The 22,221-nt window shown below is 44.8% G+C and overlaps 1 protein-coding gene across 4 annotated transcripts in view; it reads right to left on the reverse strand.

The window, feature by feature from the left end:
• ttyh3a (tweety family member 3a) overlaps nucleotides 1-22,221 on the reverse strand; it is an 80,852-nt gene that overhangs the window by 57,378 nt on the left and 1,253 nt on the right. For all 4 annotated transcript variants that reach the window (XM_072676373.1, XM_072676372.1, XM_072676375.1 and 1 more), the window contains exon 2: nucleotides 2,084-2,253. In XM_072676373.1, the coding sequence (XP_072532474.1) occupies nucleotides 2,084-2,253 (170 nt within the window). The remainder of the gene's footprint in view (nucleotides 1-2,083; nucleotides 2,254-22,221) is intronic.

The following is a 22,221-nucleotide window of genomic DNA, read 5'->3' on the forward strand; positions in this document are numbered from 1 at the left end:
ATTAAAATACTAAAAAAACAAACAAACAAAAAAACACACACAGTACTGCATCCTATGCTTCACTACTGATCCACCAACTCAAGCAGCTTCAACAGAGGCTGCAGTTGCTTGTTCTCAGCCATCAGGCTACCAGCAGTAACCCGGCGCATCTATGGCCAGCCCTGCCTAACCGCTCGCTCCGAATGCACTCAGGATTAGCACTAAAAATACCTCCCCGTTTCCACGCCGACGTAAAGCCGAAATGCCTGCTGGTGCCTGATGCAACACATTACCATCCAGAAAATTAAAACGCTGCGAGTCCTTCCCACAATGCACTTCCACTTTCTTTAAGGCCCCAATGGGCTGAACAGGCTTTGTCATCTAGAAAAAAGAAGGCGTGGATAAGAGCCAAAAAAAAAAAAGGGGGGGGGGGGGGTAAGCAAGGGGGTAAGCAAGGGGGTAAGCAAGCAGCGAAATGGAGAAGACGAGCTTTTCTTCAAGCCGAGGCAATAAACAGATCAGCTGGATGAAGGGCTGGACAGAAGAGAGTTGAGAAATGTACAAAAATAAAATTATCGGACACTCCATTGAACATTTTTAAATATCTGGACATTTGAACCTCACATGATCACTCCTGGACACTACTGACTACTGATTACTTAAATACCAGCATATGCACATATTTATTCATATTTCCTTTGGGATCAATACTGAGACATAATCTAACTAAACTCACACAGCTGCAGACTTTGATGTCTTTAATCATCTTTTATAAAATGGAATTAATAACAAAGAAGGAGAGTGACCACTTCAGGTCAGCAAAGGAAGAGTAATCATCCTACAAATAAAGGAGTAAAATGACCACTTGCTAACTTTTTTATATGGCTGAATCCATAAGAAAGTACAGTCAATTTGCTCTGTGTTCTCGTCCCAGGGTCTCTAATGTATCATGTTTGAAGGAAACCCTGTGAGAGATGTCTAAGTTTTAAAGTGGGCAGGGAGGCCTTCCTTAAGTCCTGATCTCAACCTTAAAATATGTGGGCTGTGCTTAAAAGTCAAGTCCGTGCCAGAAAACCAGCCAAGTTTACAGAGCTCCAAACTACCAATTCTGCAAAGACAAGTGGTCAAACACCCAACCAGAATCCAGATTGCTGACTGGCTACTAAAAGCATCTGGTCAAGGTGCAGCTTGTAAAGGGACATTTAACCAAATATTAAAAAGGTGCTGGATTTTCAGAAACCCTGCAAAACCTAAAACTGCACTAAATGCGTTGTTTTTATTAAAGTATAATAATAATAATAATAATAATAGTAATGAAATATAACAATTTTAAAACCATACAGTCAATTTGCTCTTTGTTCTTGTCCGAGGGTCTCTAATAATAATGTTTGAAAGAAAAACCACTGAGACAGATGCAGTGGGCAGGGAGGCCTTCCTAAAGTCCTGATCTCAACCCTATAGCAAATGTGGACTGTTCTTAATTTTAACTAAATATCAAAAGTGCTGTATGTATATATTTGATCCTGTTTTGATTTCAGAAACCCAACAAACCAACTACATTTGCACTAAACCCTTTGTTTTTTCTATTAAAGATGTAGACTGTAACCCATCCGGCTTCAGAAAAGGAGCAGTTCAAAGAAGTCCCTGAAAGCCCAATGCTGCCGTGATGAGAGAATGTAAACTTCCAACCACAATTGTGTCTGAGGCAGCAAAACAGATGTGTAACAGTCGGCCATTAAAAGCAACAAGTCTGGAAGTTTGAGCCTGTTTGACATCTCTCTCTATCCCTCTTATAACATGACTGTTAAGGGTAGAGTCACATTTCAAGAAAGGTACTGCAGTCTAACAGTAATACAAAGCTCTGATGTGCAGCTCTGGGCACAGTCCATTACTCTACAGCTGTTAGGACGTCCTGTGACGGCACTGTGAGAGAGGCAAGTGTGATGGATACTGTGAGAATAAGATAAGACTCTATAATAATGGACACTACTTGCTTCCAATAGCTCACTTACCTACATCAAATATTGCACCTATTAAGACAAACATGAGGCAAAGCTGAGACCAAAGAGTGAGCGCTCTGTGGACTCTGAGGACTAGGACTCACCTGCAGACGAGGGTGGCGATGATGACACACCAGGCGGTGCAGCAGCAGTCTGCGTTGGGCTGCTCCTCACTCTTTTTGCGGCGGCAGCAGAGCCAGAAGGAGTAGAAGAGGAGGAAGAGGAGGTCCAGAGCCAGACAGGCCAGGGCCACCCCGCCCAGAAGAAGAATGGACTGCAGGAGAAGGAGAGGAGAGTAGAGATCAGGAGGATATTACTACACACATTACATCAGCTGATCTACTGACGAACTGAAAGGAAGAGCGTAAAGCTGTTCAGAACCAATAGAAGGATTGATGAGGCCGCAGTAAGGGCCGCAGTAAGGGCCCCAGTAAGGGCCCCAGTAAGTTGATACACAGTGTCTGCAGAGGAATCCCTGGATGGAGTAGACCTTTCAATAGCGCTCATCACAAATACTGAATCAGTAAGATGCAACATGATGCAACTCTGGGAACACTGGGAAGTTAAGAAAACAACATTCAGGTGGACAAATGAAGAATATACATAAACAATGATAATTTAACCCTTTACAATCTGAATTAACACATTAACACACCAATTATTAAAAATTAAAACAAAAAAATAAAATAAACAAACAAAAAAAAGTTAGAATATTAATTAATTAATTGCAAATATTAAATGTCTGATTTATTTTGTATTGTATTTTTAAAATCTAAAACATATGTAGTGTTTTTTTTGTATGTTTTGTACAATTGAAAACATACATAATGTTAATATTATTTTATTGAATAATAATATTAATATATGTTTTTATGTTTTTCATTATATATTATTGGTATTTACACATGCAATAACTAAGATAATTATTTAATATAATTAAGTATTTCATTATATTTCATCATGTTATATTATTGGTTTTTGTATATTATTTACTCATTTTATAAAATAATACTTTTTCTATTCTTCTTATTTATATACTGTTATTATTAATACATTAACTAATAATCATTATTAGGACAATTAATTACTTAATTACCACAATGCTGCTGCACAACACGTCTCAAGTATCACACACTCGGCTTAAAAGGTTCTATATAGAAACGTACAGGTTTCTGGTCTCATTTCAAAAGTGCACTTAAAGACACCTCTCATTTGATTCCAATGGGTCACAAAACGAAGAGCGAAGGGTGGCAACGTGAAGGTTCGCTCCAGGTCTTGCTTTCATGACATCACACATCTGATCCGAACTGGGATTCTGTGCATGAGGCCAAGGCTGCCTCAGCAAACGCACTCTCGCTCGGACCGCAAGCCAAATGGATTCCAACTCCGTCACCAGTGCTGCACAACTCAGGGCTTTAAACACTGTGTTTACTAAACAGCGGTCAACACCTGCATCAGCCAAAGACACCATCAACACCACTCTCCGCATCCACCTGCATTACTCGGCACTGCTCACAAACCAATGTTAGTCGCATGAACAAGGCTTAGCTCGTTTAACTTAACTACATACACTATATGTCCAAATGTTTGTGTACACCCCTTTAAATGAATGTATTCAGCTGAGTTTCTCTCTTTGGTCTCTGTTGTCTGACCCTAGATCAGGAGTGGTCATCCTTATTAGGAGGGGTGTGTGGGGGATGAAGGTGAGGGTGAAGAAGAGGAGTTTAAGGAGGGGTATGTGGGGGATGAAGGTGAGGGTGAAGAAGAGGAGTTTAAGGAGGGGTATGTGGGGGATGAAGGTGAGGGTGAAGAAGAGGAGTTTAAGGAGGGGTATGTGGGGGATGAAGGTGAGGGTGAAGAAGAGGAGTTTAAGGAGGGGTATGTGGGGGATGAAGGTGAGGGTGAAGAAGAGGAGTTTAAGGAGGGGTATGTGGGGGATGTAGGTGAGGGTGAAGAAGAGGAGTTTAAGGAGGGGTATGTGGGAGATGTAGGTGAGGGTGAAGAAGAGGAGTTTAAGGAGGGGTATGTGGGAGATGTAGGTGAGGGTGAAGAAGAGGAGTTTAAGGAGGGGTATGTGGGAGATGTAGGTGAGGGTGAAGAAGAGGAGTTTAAGGAGGGGTATGTGGGAGATGTAGGTGAGGGTGAAGAAGAGGAGTTTAAGGAGGGGTATGTGGGGGATGAAGGTGAGGGTGAAGAAGAGGAGTTTAAGGAGGGGTATGTGGGGGATGAAGGTGAGGGTGAAGAAGAGGAGTTTAAGGAGGGGTATGTGGGGGATGAAGGTGAGGGTGAAGAAGAGGAGTTTAAGGAGGGGTATGTGGGAGATGTAGGTGAGGGTGAAGAAGAGGAGTTTAAGGAGGGGTATGTGGGGGATGAAGGTGAGGGTGAAGAAGAGGAGTTTAAGGAGGGGTATGTGGGGGATGAAGGTGAGGGTGAAGAAGAGGAGTTTAAGGAGGGGTATGTGGGGGATGAAGGTGAGGGTGAAGAAGAGGAGTTTAAGGAGGGGTATGTGGGAGATGTAGGTGAGGGTGAAGAAGAGGAGTTTAAGGAGGGGTATGTGGGGGATGAAGGTGAGGGTGAAGAAGAGGAGTTTAAGGAGGGGTATGTGGGAGATGTAGGTGAGGGTGAAGAAGAGGAGTTTAAGGAGGGGTATGTGGGAGATGTAGGTGAGGGTGAAGAAGAGGAGTTTAAGGAGGGGTATGTGGGAGATGTAGGTGAGGGTGAAGAAGAGGAGTTTAAGGAGGGGTATGTGGGAGATGTAGGTGAGGGTGAAGAAGAGGAGTTTAAGGAGGGGTATGTGGGGGATGAAGGTGAGGGTGAAGAAGAGGAGTTTAAGGAGGGGTATGTGGGGGATGAAGGTAGATAACATACGACTTGAGGTTCTGCAGTGTGAAGCTATTTTTACAGTGGAACATGAAAACAGACCATAATATCTGACCCTTTATAAAACCATCACTGAAACGCTCTGTTTTACCAGCGGGATCATCCCGACATCCCTACATAACAGACCATCTAGTCAACAGATCAGTCAGTGGATCGCTGCACCTCTACTCTCAAAATTACTCCAGAATTCGATGTATGATAAGATGCTTCTCAAAAAATTGCAGAAATGCTCAAGTTCTCCAAAAACACAGAGGAGAACATCCTAAAGATCCTCAACAGTCACATGACATTTGGGCTTGATGCCGTCTGTGCTCTGGGCTTCAGTTCGTGAGAATGCAGAGTACAGTACAGTCTACGTTCTTGTTATGACAATGAATCTAGAACTAAGCATTTTAAGACAGCGTAACCGCAGGGCCTGTCATCATTCCTAACGAGGCCTACCACAACTCCCAAAGATGGGAAGCATCCATAGCTGGACTTGGCTCCATGTCAGATCAGTTAATCTCTGTGCACCCAGCGACCTCCCGTGTCAAGTCTCCCGAAATCATGCAGCCCTTACCCCCTTTCAACCTGCGCCAAGCTGTCCATCAACCATCAATCACGCTGTGTGGGATCACAGACGGCCTGGGAAGGCCATTGTGCCCATTTCGAAGAGCCGTGCTTGAGAGCTTTGTGGCCGCGCATGGGAGGGAAGGCAGGCTGGAGGGCCATGTTCAGAACACTCCAGCTGGGAGCAAAATGAAGCTCGGTGGTCTCCGCCGCTCAGCCGGGCTCTTCATTGTTTTGAGAGAATGAAATCGAGATGATCAAGCGGAGATAAACTGTCCTGCTGAGGAGGTAATAACCAAGCCATTCCACATTATGCCCAATTTCCATGGGGCTTGCCAGTGCTTGTGGACGACCCACCATATAGGTACACCGTATGCCCACATGTTTGTGGACACCACGTCTAATGAATGCATTCACTGTCCCGGTAGAAACGTACTCCCAATAGAATAAGACTCTCTGGAGCAGATAAATAAACATGAACCTATTGGCCCCATGCTGCCTAATGCCAGGTGTGGGCTAGAGGGGTATAAAGCCCCCCTATCGGCATTGAGGAAGAACTGTGCTTTCTGGAATGATTGATGTTGGAGCTCCATCCAGTACTTTTGGGATGAGTTGATGAGGGATGAGGATGAGGTGAGGTGATGACCAGCCAACATGCTAACCTCATAAACACTCCTGTCGCTGAACGCAATCACAAAACTAGTAGGAGGACTTCCTGCCAGGACAGCAGAGCCAAGCAGGTGTCCCATTACTTTTGCCCATACAGCCATCTTAAAGTCGAAGTACTCTCCAGCTATCAGAATGGTCAGCGGAGCACTGTGGGATATATGCAAGTGCTTTATTTGTGCTCCCCACCTCTTCCTGTTGTGGGAACGGCTTTGGAGAGAATGCAGCCATTATCTGATTTCTCCGCAGAAGCAGCTGCTTTACGTTTCTACATTATACAAAAAAAAAAGGGAGAGAGAGAGAGAAGGCATGGAAATAATTTCCAAGACAGACTACAATGCAGTTCCCAGAGGAGAATGCTAAACATGGGTCTAAATTTGGGATTTGGCCCTTTTACTGCAATGGACACACAGTGACAAATGAACAAAGTATGCTATTCAGACAGAGCTAGAAGAATGAATCTTTCATGAATCTCCTAAATCTGCCTGATCAATCTCCATCAAGTGCAAAATGCCACTCAAAAGTGCATAAGCCAAAGATCTAACCTCTTATTTTATTTAGATCAACATCGATCCTACCGTGGCACATCGACCGAGCACACCTGGTAAAAGTCTATACCTTTGGCGAAACACTCGCCTGGTCTCTTTCTTCCTCTCGGCCCTCCAGGACATCCTCCAGAGGTTCAGGTCCCTGCTGTGTCAGTGTCTGATCAGGCTCGGTTGTTTGCTGCTTCACTGTCTTTGAATTCAATTCTTTCCTTCCTGCATTGAGACCCCTGCTGCTGTAAGCGTCCGACTCTCAAACCCTCAAACCTGCAAGAGGTCACTCAGACATGTCTCACTCAAAGGCTTTAAATTGATTACTATGGACTCATTAGTTAGCTACCCAACTGCTCTACCTGTGAAATCCACTGGGGACTGAAACTTGAGCCCCGACCCCCCACGGCCACAACATCCTAACTACGGGGGATACAGGCGTGTGGTCACCCTAGCGTCTGGACCACCAGGTGTGTAAAAACTTTGGAGTGGTACTGTACCTTGAGCACCGTGACCTGGTCTTCTGCTACATGACTAAACCAGATAAACCAGGCCTACTATAGCCTGCATGATTCTGGACGTACTGCGAAAACAACAGTCGGGTCAAATCGAGAAAGGAACTGAAGAAGTCTGGGGTCACTTATGGCCATTTAAGGTCCACAGGGTTAAACCCACCATCAGATACCGTCTCCAGACTGAACGTTGCTGGATCTAGTGTTAAGTAGATGGGGTTGGGTTCCTCTTTCGGCTCTCAGTTCCCCTCAAGGATACTTCCTTATGAAACCTAAGGGAATTTTTCTTTGTGTTGCAACTGACCGACTCGGTAAGGTCAGAGGCCAGAACGCTGATTTGGCTTTACTGGGAAGCTATAAAAATTAGCTAATGAGGCATTAAGGAAATGTGAGCCAATAATGGCTGGTATTTTTCATGCATTTGCATATGAATATAATGTCTGGGATGGGAATACATAGACTAGCCTAGACATACAAATTGAACACTTACACCTATCAGCCAAAACATTAAAACCACTTAATACTGCCTCTCGTGCCACCAAAACAGTTAAGACATGGACTTCACAAGACCTCTAACTGTGTCCTGTCCTATATGTTAGCAGCAGATCCTATATGTTAGCAGCTAATTTGACCACACATATTGAAAGTCAATACCCGATGATCGACGGTGTATTTAATCTGTTTAACTACGACTAATTTTAACCCGAGAGCTTTTAATTGAGTCAGTTTTTGCTGCTTATCCTAATCCGGAAAGCAGTTCGAATAAACGCCAAACGTAAGAACCCCACCAAAGCTGCATTTGACAGCATGTAGCCACAGGCAAATGAGGACAGTGTGAGGAAGAAGGGTGTGAGATGAAGGAAGCTGCAAGGCTACGGCTCAGTCTGAAGCCGATCTGGGAGGAGAGCCAGCAGGCACTTAGGATATGATTAATCAGGGTTTAAATACCCTCGTTTCCAAAAAAAAATATCAAAATCACAGCCCTCGCCAGAACTGCATTGCTGACATGCACTGATACTGCATTTGCTGAACAAATCTAACAAAGTGTTTGGAGAACCCATTAGATGCCCACTATTTGGTTTCCCCGCAATGATGATGATTACAAAAACGGAGCTTCCTATAGAACATGCACAGCTGGCAATGCAGCAGTGAGTAATGTCACCAGAGACTGTTGGGGGGGAAGCTAGGGAACAAAACACACACTGTAGATGTAGGCCACAGGGCGAATCTGGGGTTGTAGAGGAACGCTGCTTGCAGATCCGGTTCACAACGTCACATGGGAGGTGCACCAAGGGTTTCTGAACAGCTGAAAAGGAAACCATCTGCAATGAGGAGGTTGAAGGACCTGATGTTTTGGAGATGTTCTGACCCAGTTCTCTTGTCAAAGTGGTCATATGCTTGCCCATTTTCCCTGATTCCGACTCATCAACTGACTGTTCACTATTGTTATGGCTGATCAGTGCATTGCTATATGGTTACCAAGGCAGTAAAATGCACGGAGCGTGTTCATCGTAGCAGTCCGGCATTCTCTAAAGGTCTTATAACCTTTTGTATAAAACTCTGCATCCTGTTCTACTCGACTCGACCCTTCAACCGGACCAACAGTTTATAGCCTTGCTCTGCCCTAGGTTTACAGCACGGCCCAACAGGGGGTGGTCATTTGAGGGATGTTAACAAATGGAAACGCCTGGGGAGACTAGCTGATGTTTAAATAGCCGACAATTTGGTCACGATTACAGATAGATCTCTGAGTTGAACCTAAAGAGCCCTAAAGACCCCGGCTGTGTTGAAAGGGGCCTCTTGGAGCACTCTAAACTCTCTCTGTCTCTGTCTCTTTTTCTTAAACCCATGTCAAACCTTCGAATTATACTCCCTATCCACCAAGTCTTATGCATGTACTATACAGGCAGTACACAGGTAGTATTTACATATGGCACTGGCCTTATTTACATTATGCATTATACAGCTGTGGTAAAGCCTCAGTAATTTACTGTATAGAACAATTAATTACTGCACCATCACTAAATACATCTGCATGACCTCAACTGGCATTTTTTTGCTCACAGTTCGGAAGTGAAATTTACTCCTCCACTTTTACTCCACTGCTGTAAATGCAAATCATGCTTTGAGCAACTTCTCATGGATGTACAGATGTACACATGCATTTCTGGACAAGCTGAGGGATCCAGAAGCAGCATCTGAAGGTAGAGAAGTATGTGGGCTGAGGCGGTAGAGTAACACTACGGGATTTTACAGTAATATGACTCTGGTTAAGCAGCGTTACACAGTTCTGGGTCTTAGCTCTCAGCGGTCAGGCCTGCAGTAGGAATAACTGAGACACCGTTTTCCGCATTATAGTCAGAGGAGCATCAACAGGAGTCTGAAACTGCTTTTTTAAGGTAAACTATTTGAGAAAATAAAAGTATTCAAACACTATCCAGATCATTTTATCTTTATGGAGTCAGATTACATCAACAAACAACATGCATTTATCCATCGCCAGTCACGGTAAGCGTCACTGGGCCAGGCTTCCAGAGTAGGCATCTATAGAAAGTAAAAATAAATAAATAAATAAAATAAAAAGCCCTGTAAAGCAGTATACTGCACATGTCTGTGAACGGCAAACAAAAGAAAAGGCCAGTGAATCTGTGAGTAATGCATTTGGCACACTTGACTTCTGCTGTGTGGAGCTAGCAGCTCACACTCATGAACAGCACAGCAGTCATTTGATCTATATAGGTCACAGCACTCACGTTTTTCCCTTTTTAATTCCTGTGAGAACTCAGGCGAAAGAGACCGCTGCAATTAGCCAGATTTCAATCCTGCCACGTTTTCCTTTCTGCAGTTTCGCAGTTCTGCGACAGGAAAAGATCCAGACCCCACTCCTCTAAACAAGCAATCTCCTGTAGATTATCTAAATGGGCCTTCTCCTGCCACATGCTGAATGGGGTCCACCGCAGAGTTGTTCCTCTCCAAGAACCTCTTCCCCATACAGAAAAAAAAATGCTGATTTCAGGCCCTACTGGCTCCAGCCCATTTTATTTCTCCAACTGCAGATGCTGATCCTTCAGAGTCATTGGTACAGACAATGCAATAGGAAGGAATATTACCGTACTTGACGACGATGGTCAAAAGCCGATCGGCACCTAGAGCCCTTCGAGCTTTAAGTACGGCTCAGCTCGACCCGCCATCCTTTAAGATCCACGGAAGACGAGCGTCCAGACTTTTTTCTGTCCTGCACCGTAGTGGTGGAACGAGCTTCTCCTGGGTGTCCGATCAGCAGAGTCCAACGCTCACTGTCTTCAAACCCAGACTGAAGACCCTCCTCTTCTGAGAGTACTTGGGCGAATAGTAGAGTATTATAGTCTCCATGTTGACTTGTGTTTAGTAGAGTCTAAGCTCTGGAGAAGAGCATCTGCTAAATGCCGTAAATGTAAATGGACTACTCTGTGAGTGGAATGCCACTGTGTTTAGCAGGGTAGGTGGTAAGACACTGGGTGTGGAGGTATGGGACATGCAGATGAAGAACTACATGGTCTGGGAAGATTCGAAATGTCTTGGTCACCCACAGGCATCCTCCAGCGGTAGGAAGATACAATTCCTCCTTCTCAACGCTGCATACAGACGTTCTAAGAAGCTTCTAAATTCCCCAGGACCTGCTTCTTCACAAAGTCTTTTGTGCAGGTTCCAAATTAGCCCTTGTGTGGTGTAAGAGTCCATCAGTGCGGGAATTTCATTCAGGCTCTAAGTGTTTGCCACAGAGGTGAAAACCCTGGACACAGACTGGCCGTCTACAATGACATCCTGACCTCAGACACTTCACACACTTCAAACTCGGAGCGCACTACAAGAGCATGATACGAACAAACCTGCGTTTGAAATCCAAATTAACGTGTTTAGAAAGTAATTTCCCACTGTCTGAAAGTCGGGAGTCGGTGTGGATGTGTACTGGTATTGGTGACGATTCCAAAAAAAGCTGGAGAGTAGGGTTGGGCGATATGGTAAAAATACTACATCACGATATTTAAAGACATTTTTCACGATATGCGATTTTTTTATCATTAAACATGTATCATAATATGATCTTCATTTAATTAAGACAGCCTAATCACACTGTTAGTAACGAAACCTGCAGATGATCAGTGTTTATTAAGCACTAACAGTCTCCTCCATATGCTTAGAAAAGCTGATTATTAAAAAAAAAAAGCTGATAAAATATCGTCATATTGCCCAGCTCTACTGGAGAGGATATTGGAACTAAGTGTAATACTTTGAGGCAGAGACCCTATAATAAGTAAGAAGACAGGTCAATGGTTGAAATAAGAATGGGACTTCTCGTGACGCTCAACTTGGTGGCATCTCTTAGCGTTTAAAATCCCGCCTTTAAACAAAATGAGCCAATCAGCTTGCTGGTTACACCTCAAGCAAAGAGCACCTCTCCTCGGTGTGGAGATCTGTGAAAATGCAGTAGCCAGAACAAGCCGAAAGAGACACATTTTGTCTAAACTCTGTAATCTGATCTTCAGTTTTCAGAGTTTTGGTCTTTCCCCATTCACCTAGTCTCATATGACTGGAAATAACTGCCCAGTGGCGTTGCAAAGATGGCCACCGAGTGAACAGACTTGCCTATAAGAACTTTCTTGGAGGTCGTATCACCCAGGACTCAACTATGGGACCTAGCAAAAACAGTTTCACCCTATTGACCACACAGCAACAGCCTAGCACCTGCCTGGACTAGCCATAAAATGTCTACGCTAGGACTGGGCGATATGGTAAAAATACTATATCTCGATATTTAAAGACGATATTGATCACCATACATGTAATCACGGACTAAATACATACATCAGCAGCCACAGATTCTTAAAAAAACTACTATTAAAAACTCTCCTGTACTCAACATCATTTATACTCAACATCTGTTGCTCTTTATATAATAAAAACAGTCTAATTTCACTGTTAGTAATGAAACCTGCAGCTGATCAGTGCGTATTAAGCACTAACAGTCTTCAAGATGAGCCTTCAACAGGGTCGTCTTCACTGTTTCTAAATTCAGCCATGTCTCTCCACTGCTGCGTTCTCTCTTCACTGGCTTCCTGTAGCTGCTGACCAGGTCATCAGATTCAAAACCCTGACTCTGGTCTACAAAGCCAAGAATGGACCAGCCCCTCCATACTTGATGGCAATGGTCAAAAGCCGATCCGCACCAAGAGCCCTTCCAGCTTCAAGTACGGCTCGGCTCGACCCACCATCCCTCAAAATCCACAGAAGACGAGCGTCCAGACTTTTTTCTGTCCTGCACTGAAGTGGTGGAACGAGCTTCCCCTGGGTGTCCGAACGGCCGAGTCCAACGCTCGCGGTCTTCAAACCCAGACTGAAGACCCTCCTCTTCTGAGAGTACTTGGACGAATAGAGTACTATGGTCACCTTCTGACTTGTGTTTAGTAGAGTCTAAACTTAGAGGATCTTTAAATTATTAGTCTATTTAAACTAGCTGAGGTTTTTCTTGGGTAAATAGCAAAGCACTTTTGGAAGTCGCTCTGGAGAAGAGCGTCTGCTAAATGCCTTAAATGTAAATGTAAAAGCTTACTGTTTCACGATACGATAAAATATTGTCATATCGCCCAGCTCTAGTCTACGCCCTATTGTTTTAAACAATGGTCCAGTATCTTCATCAAATGTGGATCATCTCTAGTATCAGACCATGTCATGAGAATAGAGAAGAGGGCTCCTCAGATTCAACAATTGTAGTCTAGGTTTAACTGGTAGTTTCAGCAGATGCTTTCACAGCCTCTTTTCACCTCAATTAAAGCAGCCTTGAGACTGACGGAAATCCTTTAACTTTTAATTAAATGCCAAGAAAGCCTTTTCTTTTTGTACAGGCCGGACAACTTGAGGTCATTCTCTTGAATTCAGATCTCTTAATACCAATTTCCTCACCATGTACTCCTAACGCCAGTGCTGCTGGTATGACAAAGAAGCCCTGCTATCTTTCCTTTTCTCTATGGGATCCACACAGTTGCTATGTTCTGACAGAAAAGAAAAAGAAGAGGCTAGTTTCGTTCGTGGTTTTAGGAGCAAGGGGCCGACCGTAGGCTTCGGGTTTCTATGAGAAAACGACAGTAATCTTGGGAGGGGCGGCGTACCTCAGGCTTTCCAGCCTTTGAAGTGTGTGGTAGTATACCTGACCACACGCGAGCACCAAACAAACACATGTCGAGTGACGCCAACTCGAAAAGGCGCCACGTCTGAACAAATGGTCGCTGTTGAAAAGGGTTAGTGCATCTCCAGGCCGTTGCTGCTAACGGCACCTTTTGCAAGTTCTCCAACGCCAGGAGCGTCATGTGATGAATTTATTTGCAGCACTCCGCTGAGAGAAACAGCTTGCGTTTCCTGCCTGGCCTCATGACAAGAGGGCCTCGTCAGTCTGCATCGCACCAGGCAAACAAACTGACAAAACAGATTAGCGACATCCCAGCTCTTGCTTCCTGCTCTTCAAACGGCATTCCCGTGAACGACACGCTAGAACGCTTAAAATAATCACACACATCAAACAAACAAAAAAAAACGGGGTCCGTTTTGGACCCTCCTCGGGCGCGAAGCGTACAGACAACCGTGGAAGCTTTGCCAGAGCCCACCCCCTCCACAAAAAACCCTGCACTGCAAGCACAGTGCAGTCCTGGATTAGTACAAGCTCCCCCACACTGAGCCTGAAGAGGGTGTGGGAGTGGGAAAACATGCAGTGCTTCAGCTCAGATTGTGTAGCCCATTATTCACGTGATTCGGAAAGCATGGCAGACACTAGAAGGCTTTAGGAGTGAGCCTAGTGTTGCTGGGAAGAAATATCATGGGCCAGTGTACTGCTATGAGGGTTCGAGCAACGCAGGTTCTCCAACTAGCCCACAAGAACACCAGAAGGCCCTGATTTGTGGACACAGCACACATAGCGCTTAAGAACCAGGGTCTAACAGTAGGATCAGTAAGTTCCAAAGGTGAGAACATCCAAATAACCATCTCAGAGTTCATGAAGCAGTCCACAGTAAGCCCATGTCTCTTGGCTTCAGCCTCAGGCATCATACCGTTGACTGGTCCCGCCCATGTAAGAGTGCCTGCCCCTGTTTTCGGAATGTGGTAGGTTCTAAAAGGCTTGAGGAGTGGGCCTAGTGTTGTTGAGAAGAAAGAGCCTGGGCCAGTGCACTGCTATGATTGGGTTAGAGCAGCAGTGGGCCTCCAACCAGTCCACAAGCACACAGAAGGCCCAGATTTGTGCTCCAAGACATAAGATCCAAAGGATCCAATGACCAGTTTGAGAACCACTAGGTTTGAGCACTGCTATTTGAGTATTTGCTGGAGTTGGAGAATGTATGCATCTTCTCAGCAAGTTCAGGAACTAGTTTAAGAACAGCAAATATCTCAGAACCAGTGCTGTCTGTATGAGGAAGAAGCCCTGTTATCTTTCGTTCCTCTCTGGGACCCACAAAGTTGCAGAACGTGAAGAAGCGAGAAGCTAGACAAGTTTCGTTCGTGGTTTTGGCAGCAAGGGGCCGACCGGAGGCTTAAGGTTTCAATAGGAAAATGACAGTAATCTTGGGAGGGGCGTTTCCCAGCTTTCCAGCCTTTGAAGTGAGCAGCGGTATACCTGACCACACACGAGCACAAACAAACACATGGCGGAAGACGCCCAGGTTACGCCATAATGCTAAATGTGCAGCTGCTTTTTGTATTGATAACAACGAAACCCAAATACGCTGAAGCTTAACTCGGCTCCCTTTGCTCGCCGTTGGTCTAGTCTGGATATTTATGGCACATAAACACAACAACAAAAAGAGCAGCTTCACAATCCAGGCTCTAACAGTAGGACCAGAACGTCCAACTAACCGTCTCCCAGTTCAGCAAGCAGACCCCGGTCCACCCTGTCTGCTTGACCCTATCCATACAAACTTGGCTTCGGTGTCAGGCATCCTACCGCTGACTGGGCCTGTCCCTGTAAGAGTCTGGCCATTAGCCACAAATTCTTCATGCGCAGCAGGGTCCAAAAACTCACGGCCTTTGCTCTGGCAAACAGGCAAAATCAACATCCATCTGCGGCCTCAATTAATCTAAATCTTTAAAACTATTTTGATAGGAAAAACAAATCAATACCAGAGCTCTAATTACATCACCGTCACAGAAAAAGTCATTAATTACATTTAATTAATTAATTTAATTTATTTAATAACTATGCCTTCGTAATTCTAAAGATCAATGGTAAACCTCAGACAAACCCCAATTTAATTACAAATAATAAATTCTTATGTATTAGACACACTATGTCCAAATGTTTGTGGACACCCTTTCAAACGAATGCATGCAGCTACTTGCAACTGTAGAGAAGTATTGCTAACAGAATAAGTAAAGGACTCTCCAGAGCCGAAACACATACACCTATCGGCACCATGCCCAATGAAGCCCCCCGAACACTGAGATGTGGAGCAATGAAACTGTGTTCTCTGGAATGATGGATGGTGCTCAGTCCAACACTTTTAGATGGGATGCGTTGGGAAGTTGGGAAGTTAGGGATGGTGGTGGAGGTGGGGTGGTGATCATCCAACATCCTGACCTCACTAACGCAGTAGAGACAGTTACTCCCACATAAGAAGGATACACTCTTTCTTTAATACCTTTCTTTCTGGAAGAGACAATGAATGAGCCGGTGTCCCAATACTTTTGGCAATATATGGTTTATACAAAAATATATACAATATCTCTCAAAGGGGATGATCCTCAAAGTATTCATTCTCAGATGACTTGCTTACCTCCTGAGCCCCTGATGCCCCCACCTCCGCCACCCCCCACCCCCAAGGACAGTCATTTCATCTCTACCGTGAAATGCAACATGACAATCCATTCACTCCCAAACAAGCCCAAAACAAAGCAGACTAGCATGTACTGCTGCCCCGCATACCCTACGACGACGCCCACGACCGCTGAGATAATGGTGGAAAACCCTTTCTTGGTCCCAAGGTCAAAGTTCAAACCACCTAAAGAGGCATCAATCACCATATCAGTCCGGCATCAACCTACAACCTCAACCAGTTTCAACCTAACTGACTCGACTGTGTAGAGATCAAACCGGTGGCATCGATCCTTAGCACATCTCTGAACTAATACCACAGAGCTTACACCATCGCCTTGCCCGAGAGCTGCAAATCCCAACAACTGAATATTTATGCGTTATGGGTTATGAATAATTAATACGTTTGGGTCGATGAACAGTCAAAACCACGTCTGCTTCTTTGTTCTTTCAGAGCTTCAAACGGGAAAGAACGCTTGAAGAACCTACAGGCCTAACCTTAAAACACTGGCCAAAACTGAATGTGGGCCAAAGTTCGGAGACGTAAGCGCATCAGGACAACAGTGGACAGCGCTTGAGGGGGTGAGATTAACCCTTACGTAAATAGGCTAACGTCTCCGATAAGTCCGATCCCGCGAACAAGTGCCACGCCGGCCCCCTTCCCCCACCCTCAGCTGTGCTCTTTGCTACTCCCCCAGCTTTAGCTTCTCGCCAAATTCAAGGAAAGATGGCTAATCATCAGAGCAGCTCAGTCATGCAGGGTCACTCCATAGAGGCCATTCGATCACATTCAGCAGATCTGATGCAGCAGATGATCTTTATTTCAGTATTAAACCATACATAGCTGTACCAGAACAGAACGAGCCCAATTAGTGTGTTCCAAGCACGATGGCGGAAACCTGAACGTTCCTGAGAGGTGTTCAGCATGTGTGTCCGGACATGCCATGAGGTAGGTACTCACACCTGAGAAACGTAGGCTACTCATTTATCTCAAAATCAATGCAGGCATGTGGTTCGTTCACGCTGAGGGGAAAAACATGAAACTCAGACTTCATTTGAAACCAGGATCATCTGGATGCATCATCCAGAAGCGAGGCGAGGCGAGGGGAGGCAGGCGAGGCAGTTGTTTACAGTGTTTTCTGCAGCCTATTTTAAACCAAAAGTCAGACGTGCAGTCATGTGAAACCCCATGAAAGACTCATCTGACATATTTAAGCATCTGGCCTGATCTGATCTTTATGTGCTCAATATTGAGAGATGGAGGAGCTCTAACCTAAACCTCAGACGTTTAGTCTGGTCTGCTCTGGATTGAGTTGAAGTGAGTGGTGAAGATGATCACCATCACGGCCAGATCCAAGGAGCTCTCTTTGAGAGGCCTTCAGAAAGAAGGGTGTAGATGCAGGTGAGTCTGGGAAGGGACAACAAGTGGAGAACATTTAAAACAACCATCCTAGCAAGATCAGCCAAAGCGCAGACCTCAAGAATCTCCATAATGTCATCACAGGTAGCTTTGATAGCCACAGTTGAGGTCACAGTACAGCACCTACCACCAGAAAAAGACTGGGAGGTAGGCAAGGAGGAAACCCTTGCTGTCAGAAAACGTCAGGGCTCCCCAGGCCATCCCAAAAAAACCTGACATGCTGAAACCATGTGTTCCACCAGTTAAAAAAATAACTGGACAGAGCGGAGAAAGATCTACAGACAACTGCGAAAACATCCAAATCCACCTCCTTCAGTTACTAAGTATGCTTCGGACACGCTGCCTGGGGCATTCTTTCTTGAGGTGGTGTTTTTTCAGCAGTTAGCAAGTGCTGTTTTTGGACAGCTGATGGGACTGTCCCAGGCTCTGACAAAGAGAACCAGTCAACCCACAGGCTGTTCTCCAGAGTTCCTTCACAGTTTCAATGAGCAAGTAGAGCTTTTTGGTCTATTTGGGGTCTGTCCCTTATAGCGACTGTCAGAGAAGGTCTTTGCTCGTCCTGTTGAAGCGAGGAAGAAGAATCCCAGTGCTGTTCGATGGGAGATCTACATCTTCCTATTAATTGATAATGAGTATTATATTTATGGGGTGATATCTATCTATCTATCTATCTATCTATCATTGAACAGACATCCCAGCACACAGTGCCAGTACTTGCTAAGCAGTGGTCCACTGAAAATATCATGAACTATTCACTGGTACTTTCACAGCACTGAATTATCATCGATACCGTCCAGCAGTAAAGCATACTAGGGCTACATTAGGCTTACATACTAAATCAGTAGTCGTCAACCCTCCTCATAGAGATCCACTTTCCTGCATGGTTCACTTCCAAACCAAACCTCCTTAACTTAATCAAAGGCTTCCAAAGACACCAATCAGAGGGCCAGGTGGGGTCGATTAGAGCTGGAGCTGATCTTCAGGAGTAGGGTTTACTAAAGCTTAAAGAACTGCCAATTGGGGCTGGGCGATATGATAGAAATAATACTATATCACAATATTTATCACGATACAGTCTGTAATTACAGCCTAAAAAAATCAGTAGCGACGGATTCTTAAAAAAAAAACTACTATACGATACTCTCCCGTACTGAAATCTGCTGCTCTTCATCCGATTAACCCAGTCTAATTACAGTGTCTGTGATGAAACCTGCAGCTGACCAGTGATTATTAAGCACTAACAGTCTCCTTCACATCCTTAGAAAAGCATACTGTTATCACAATAACAAAATTGATCACGATATGATAAAATATCGTCGTATTGCCCAGCTCTACTGCCAATATAACAAACAACGGTCAGCTGACACTGGAATCTTGAGGTTTGTAACAGTAAAGGTGCTTCAACTGGTTCTTGAAGTGATGCCACAGAAGATTAGGACCATGTTTCTAATGGTGTGAGGAATCTTTTTTAAGGTCAGACCAGTTTAAAAGGTTCTTCACGCTCACACACATCCATTATAAACATGGTTCTATATGGTACCATAAGTGGTTCCTCTATAGCATCGCTCAAAGAACCACCTGAAGCACCTTCAACCTTCAAAATGGAAAGTACTTTGCCCCCAAGATGGGCAACTTCTCAAAAGTTCTGCTAGAACAAATACAGAGCCATTAACAAGACATCACACAGTGCGAGTATGAGCTAGTCCAGGCCTAATTAGTTTCAGCACTGGATTCTGAATTTGCCTTTTCTGATATCGGATCCAGCTTCTCCTGCTGATATTTGCTCGATATTAATAGCCATCGATACCGATTACGCTGTCTCCTCTGAATACCTTTAACGAGAGTCTTAAGGGCTACGTTCACATTACCATTACCAGGCTGAAGTGGCTTTTTCATGGCTGTGTGAAAACGTCAAATCTGATCTTTTCTAGTCAGACTTGAGTCGCTTCGTCTTCCCACTGACTGTTGTCAAAGCTGTTCCTCTCATCCACTGTTGTTTAGCCTCTCTGAAGGCCGATGACAACACCCACAATTCGGATACATCCAATTTAGGACCACATATGAAAGCTGAACTGAATCCGATTTGAAAAGATCGGATTTCATATGTTTCCAAAGAACAAAAAGGCACATTAAGGCAAAAAATTATAATTTTTATAATAAGATTTCCGTCACTTCAGCCTGGTAACGTAACGCAGAAAATACTGAAAATCAGGAACAGGAACCACACATGAGGCACAAACTCAAGAGACCAATGGGTTACACCACCTTCTCTACTACCACAACTACAAGGTAGCGACACCAGATTAGTAAGTAAGATGGTCAGTCCACAGCAGAGAAGAACATTTCAGGCCACTGTCAGGTGGGCTATAGTCTCTGACTTGAAGGGATTAGAGAGCTAGACCTTCCAGCTCCAGTAATCACCAAGAGATCAACTGCCTCAAACAAACCGAGGCAATGAAAAGTCGACTGAAAGGCACTAGCAGGTTGGAAAACACCTAGAGATCTGAGTCTGTGAGTTCGGCGACGTTGAGTTTAACTGAAAGACAAGCAGACCTGGATGAACCAGTCTACTAACTGTACCTCATCAGTTGTTCTTGCTTGATGCACTATTGGTAGGTCCCAACCAATGCATACCATAAACGAACCACCACAAAAGACCTGCCGGATGTTTAGGAGATGTTCTGACCCAGTCGTCTAGCCATCACGATTTGTCCCATGTCTCAGATGCCATGTCTTTACTTGCCCATTTATTTATCCTGCCGAATTTGTATATGTCTACATCCCACTCCTTGACAGGTGTCACCGTAACAGGATTATGCTCTTCACCTGACGCCTGTCAGTGGTTTTAATGGCATGGCGAGCTGGCAGATGCCACGAGCCGGTAGATGGACAGGAGAGAGAAACCAACCTTCCAACACAAAAGGTCAACTGTGCTCTTTTGGGACGTATGGCCTTTGAAAGCTGTGACAAACAGGAGTGTTATTATTATTATTATTATTATTATCTGCTGCTGGAGAAACCGATACAATCATTTTTCATACTAGTTGCACCTGTGTAGCTGCAAAAATGGTTCTTCTCTATGACTGAGACCACCCTGATTATACGCTTTTAACTGGTTTCCCTGCTGAAAATACAGCTCAGGGCCAGCTTAGCTAGTTTCAGATGGTCTAAGCAGGTCATCCAGGCAAAAACATGCTCTATACTGGTAAGATGGCTGGTCAACCAGCTTGGTGATGCTGGTTGTGCTATTCAACCAGCCTAGTGACGCTGGTCAACCAGCTTGGTAATGCTGGTCAACATAGTCCAACATGGTCAGGCTTGGTCAGGGTTGTGTAGTTTGGGCAGCTTGGTCATACTTGTAGACCAGCTAATCCAGCAAACTCACAAAAACATACCCTAAGATGGTCAACTAGCTTGGTTATGCTGCTCACCCCCCCAACCCCCCACTTGAAATGGTGTAGAACCACAACAGTGGTTAGATAGTGGGGGTCTTGCTGTTTGCTATGATGTGTGTATGGTGTCTGTAGGTTACTCTGATCCGGGGTTATGAAGCCTAGGAAACCGGCGACGCGAGTATCGGGTATATTAGTATCAGGACTGATATCTGATCCTAGTATCGGATCGGTGCATCCCTAGTCTCTCTCTCCAAACCTGTCTGGTCTGGTCGTGTGGTCTGATGTTTAAACACTGGCCTAACTCCAATACGCCAAAGTCCAACTGCAGAAGAGACAGATCTGCAGCAGGTAAAAGTGCACATTACATTCGATCTGACTGGGAAAGGCCACAGCGTGATTTCATAGAGATTCGGACTGGGCCCAGCTCACCACCAGTTCACTGATCATCTTTGCTTAACTTCGCTTAACTATGGCCCGGTCAGACCTGGCTTTTAGACGAGCTGGTAATTACAGCCATTGTCGACAGGCTTGTACTTGTCGCACCACCTGTTCTGTATCTTGATGACGGCAAAATCACAGCCGATCAGTCTAAACGCCCCTCCTTCGGTGTCCTTCTCTGGCAGGATGAACGCACCGGACAGGCTTTCTAACCAGTGCAGGGCAGGCACTGGTACCAATTTCAGCACCGCACACTCTCCTCAAGCTCCGAATGTACTGAACGTATGAGTGTATCCTATTGACTTCTAACGAGAATCTGGTTGAGACTTGGCATTAATGTACTTGGCATTTTATCAAAATTTCGTGACAAACGGACCAATAGACGCTCCACTCCTTTTACATTGACTTCCACTGAAAGCTGGGAAGGTTTGTCGTCCTCATTCCTCTGTAAAGTTGCAGTTTTGGAGACACAGGTTTCTTGTAGCTCAGTAATCACCATCATCATTTACCATTTACATTAAAGGCATTTAGCAGATGCTCTTCTCCAGAGCGACTTACAAAAGTGCTTCACTATTTACCCAAGAAAAACCTCAGCTAGTTTAAATAGACTAATAATTTAAAGACCCTCTAAGTTTAGACTCTACTAAACACAAGTCAGTAAGGAGACCATAGTACTCTTCTCTTCGCCTGAGTACTTTTAGAAAAGGAGGGTCTTCAGTCTGGGTTTGAAGACAGTGAGCGTTGGACTCTACCGTTCGGACACCCAGGGGAAGCTCGTTCCACCACTTCGGTCCGAGGACAGAAAAAAGCCTGATCGCTCGTCTTCCGTGGATTTTGAGGGATGGCGGGTCGAGCCGAGCCGAACCGTACTTGAAGCTGGAAGGGCTCTATGTGCGGATCGGCTTTTGACCATCGCCATCAAGTACGGAGGAGCTGGCTGGTCCAGTCTTGGCTCTGTAGACCAGCGTCAGGGTTTTGAATCTGATGCGGGAAGCGAAGTAAAGAGAGAACGC

Source organism: Salminus brasiliensis, chromosome 3 (genome assembly GCF_030463535.1).
Source record: "Salminus brasiliensis chromosome 3, fSalBra1.hap2, whole genome shotgun sequence".
Lineage (NCBI taxonomy): Eukaryota > Metazoa > Chordata > Actinopteri > Characiformes > Bryconidae > Salminus > Salminus brasiliensis.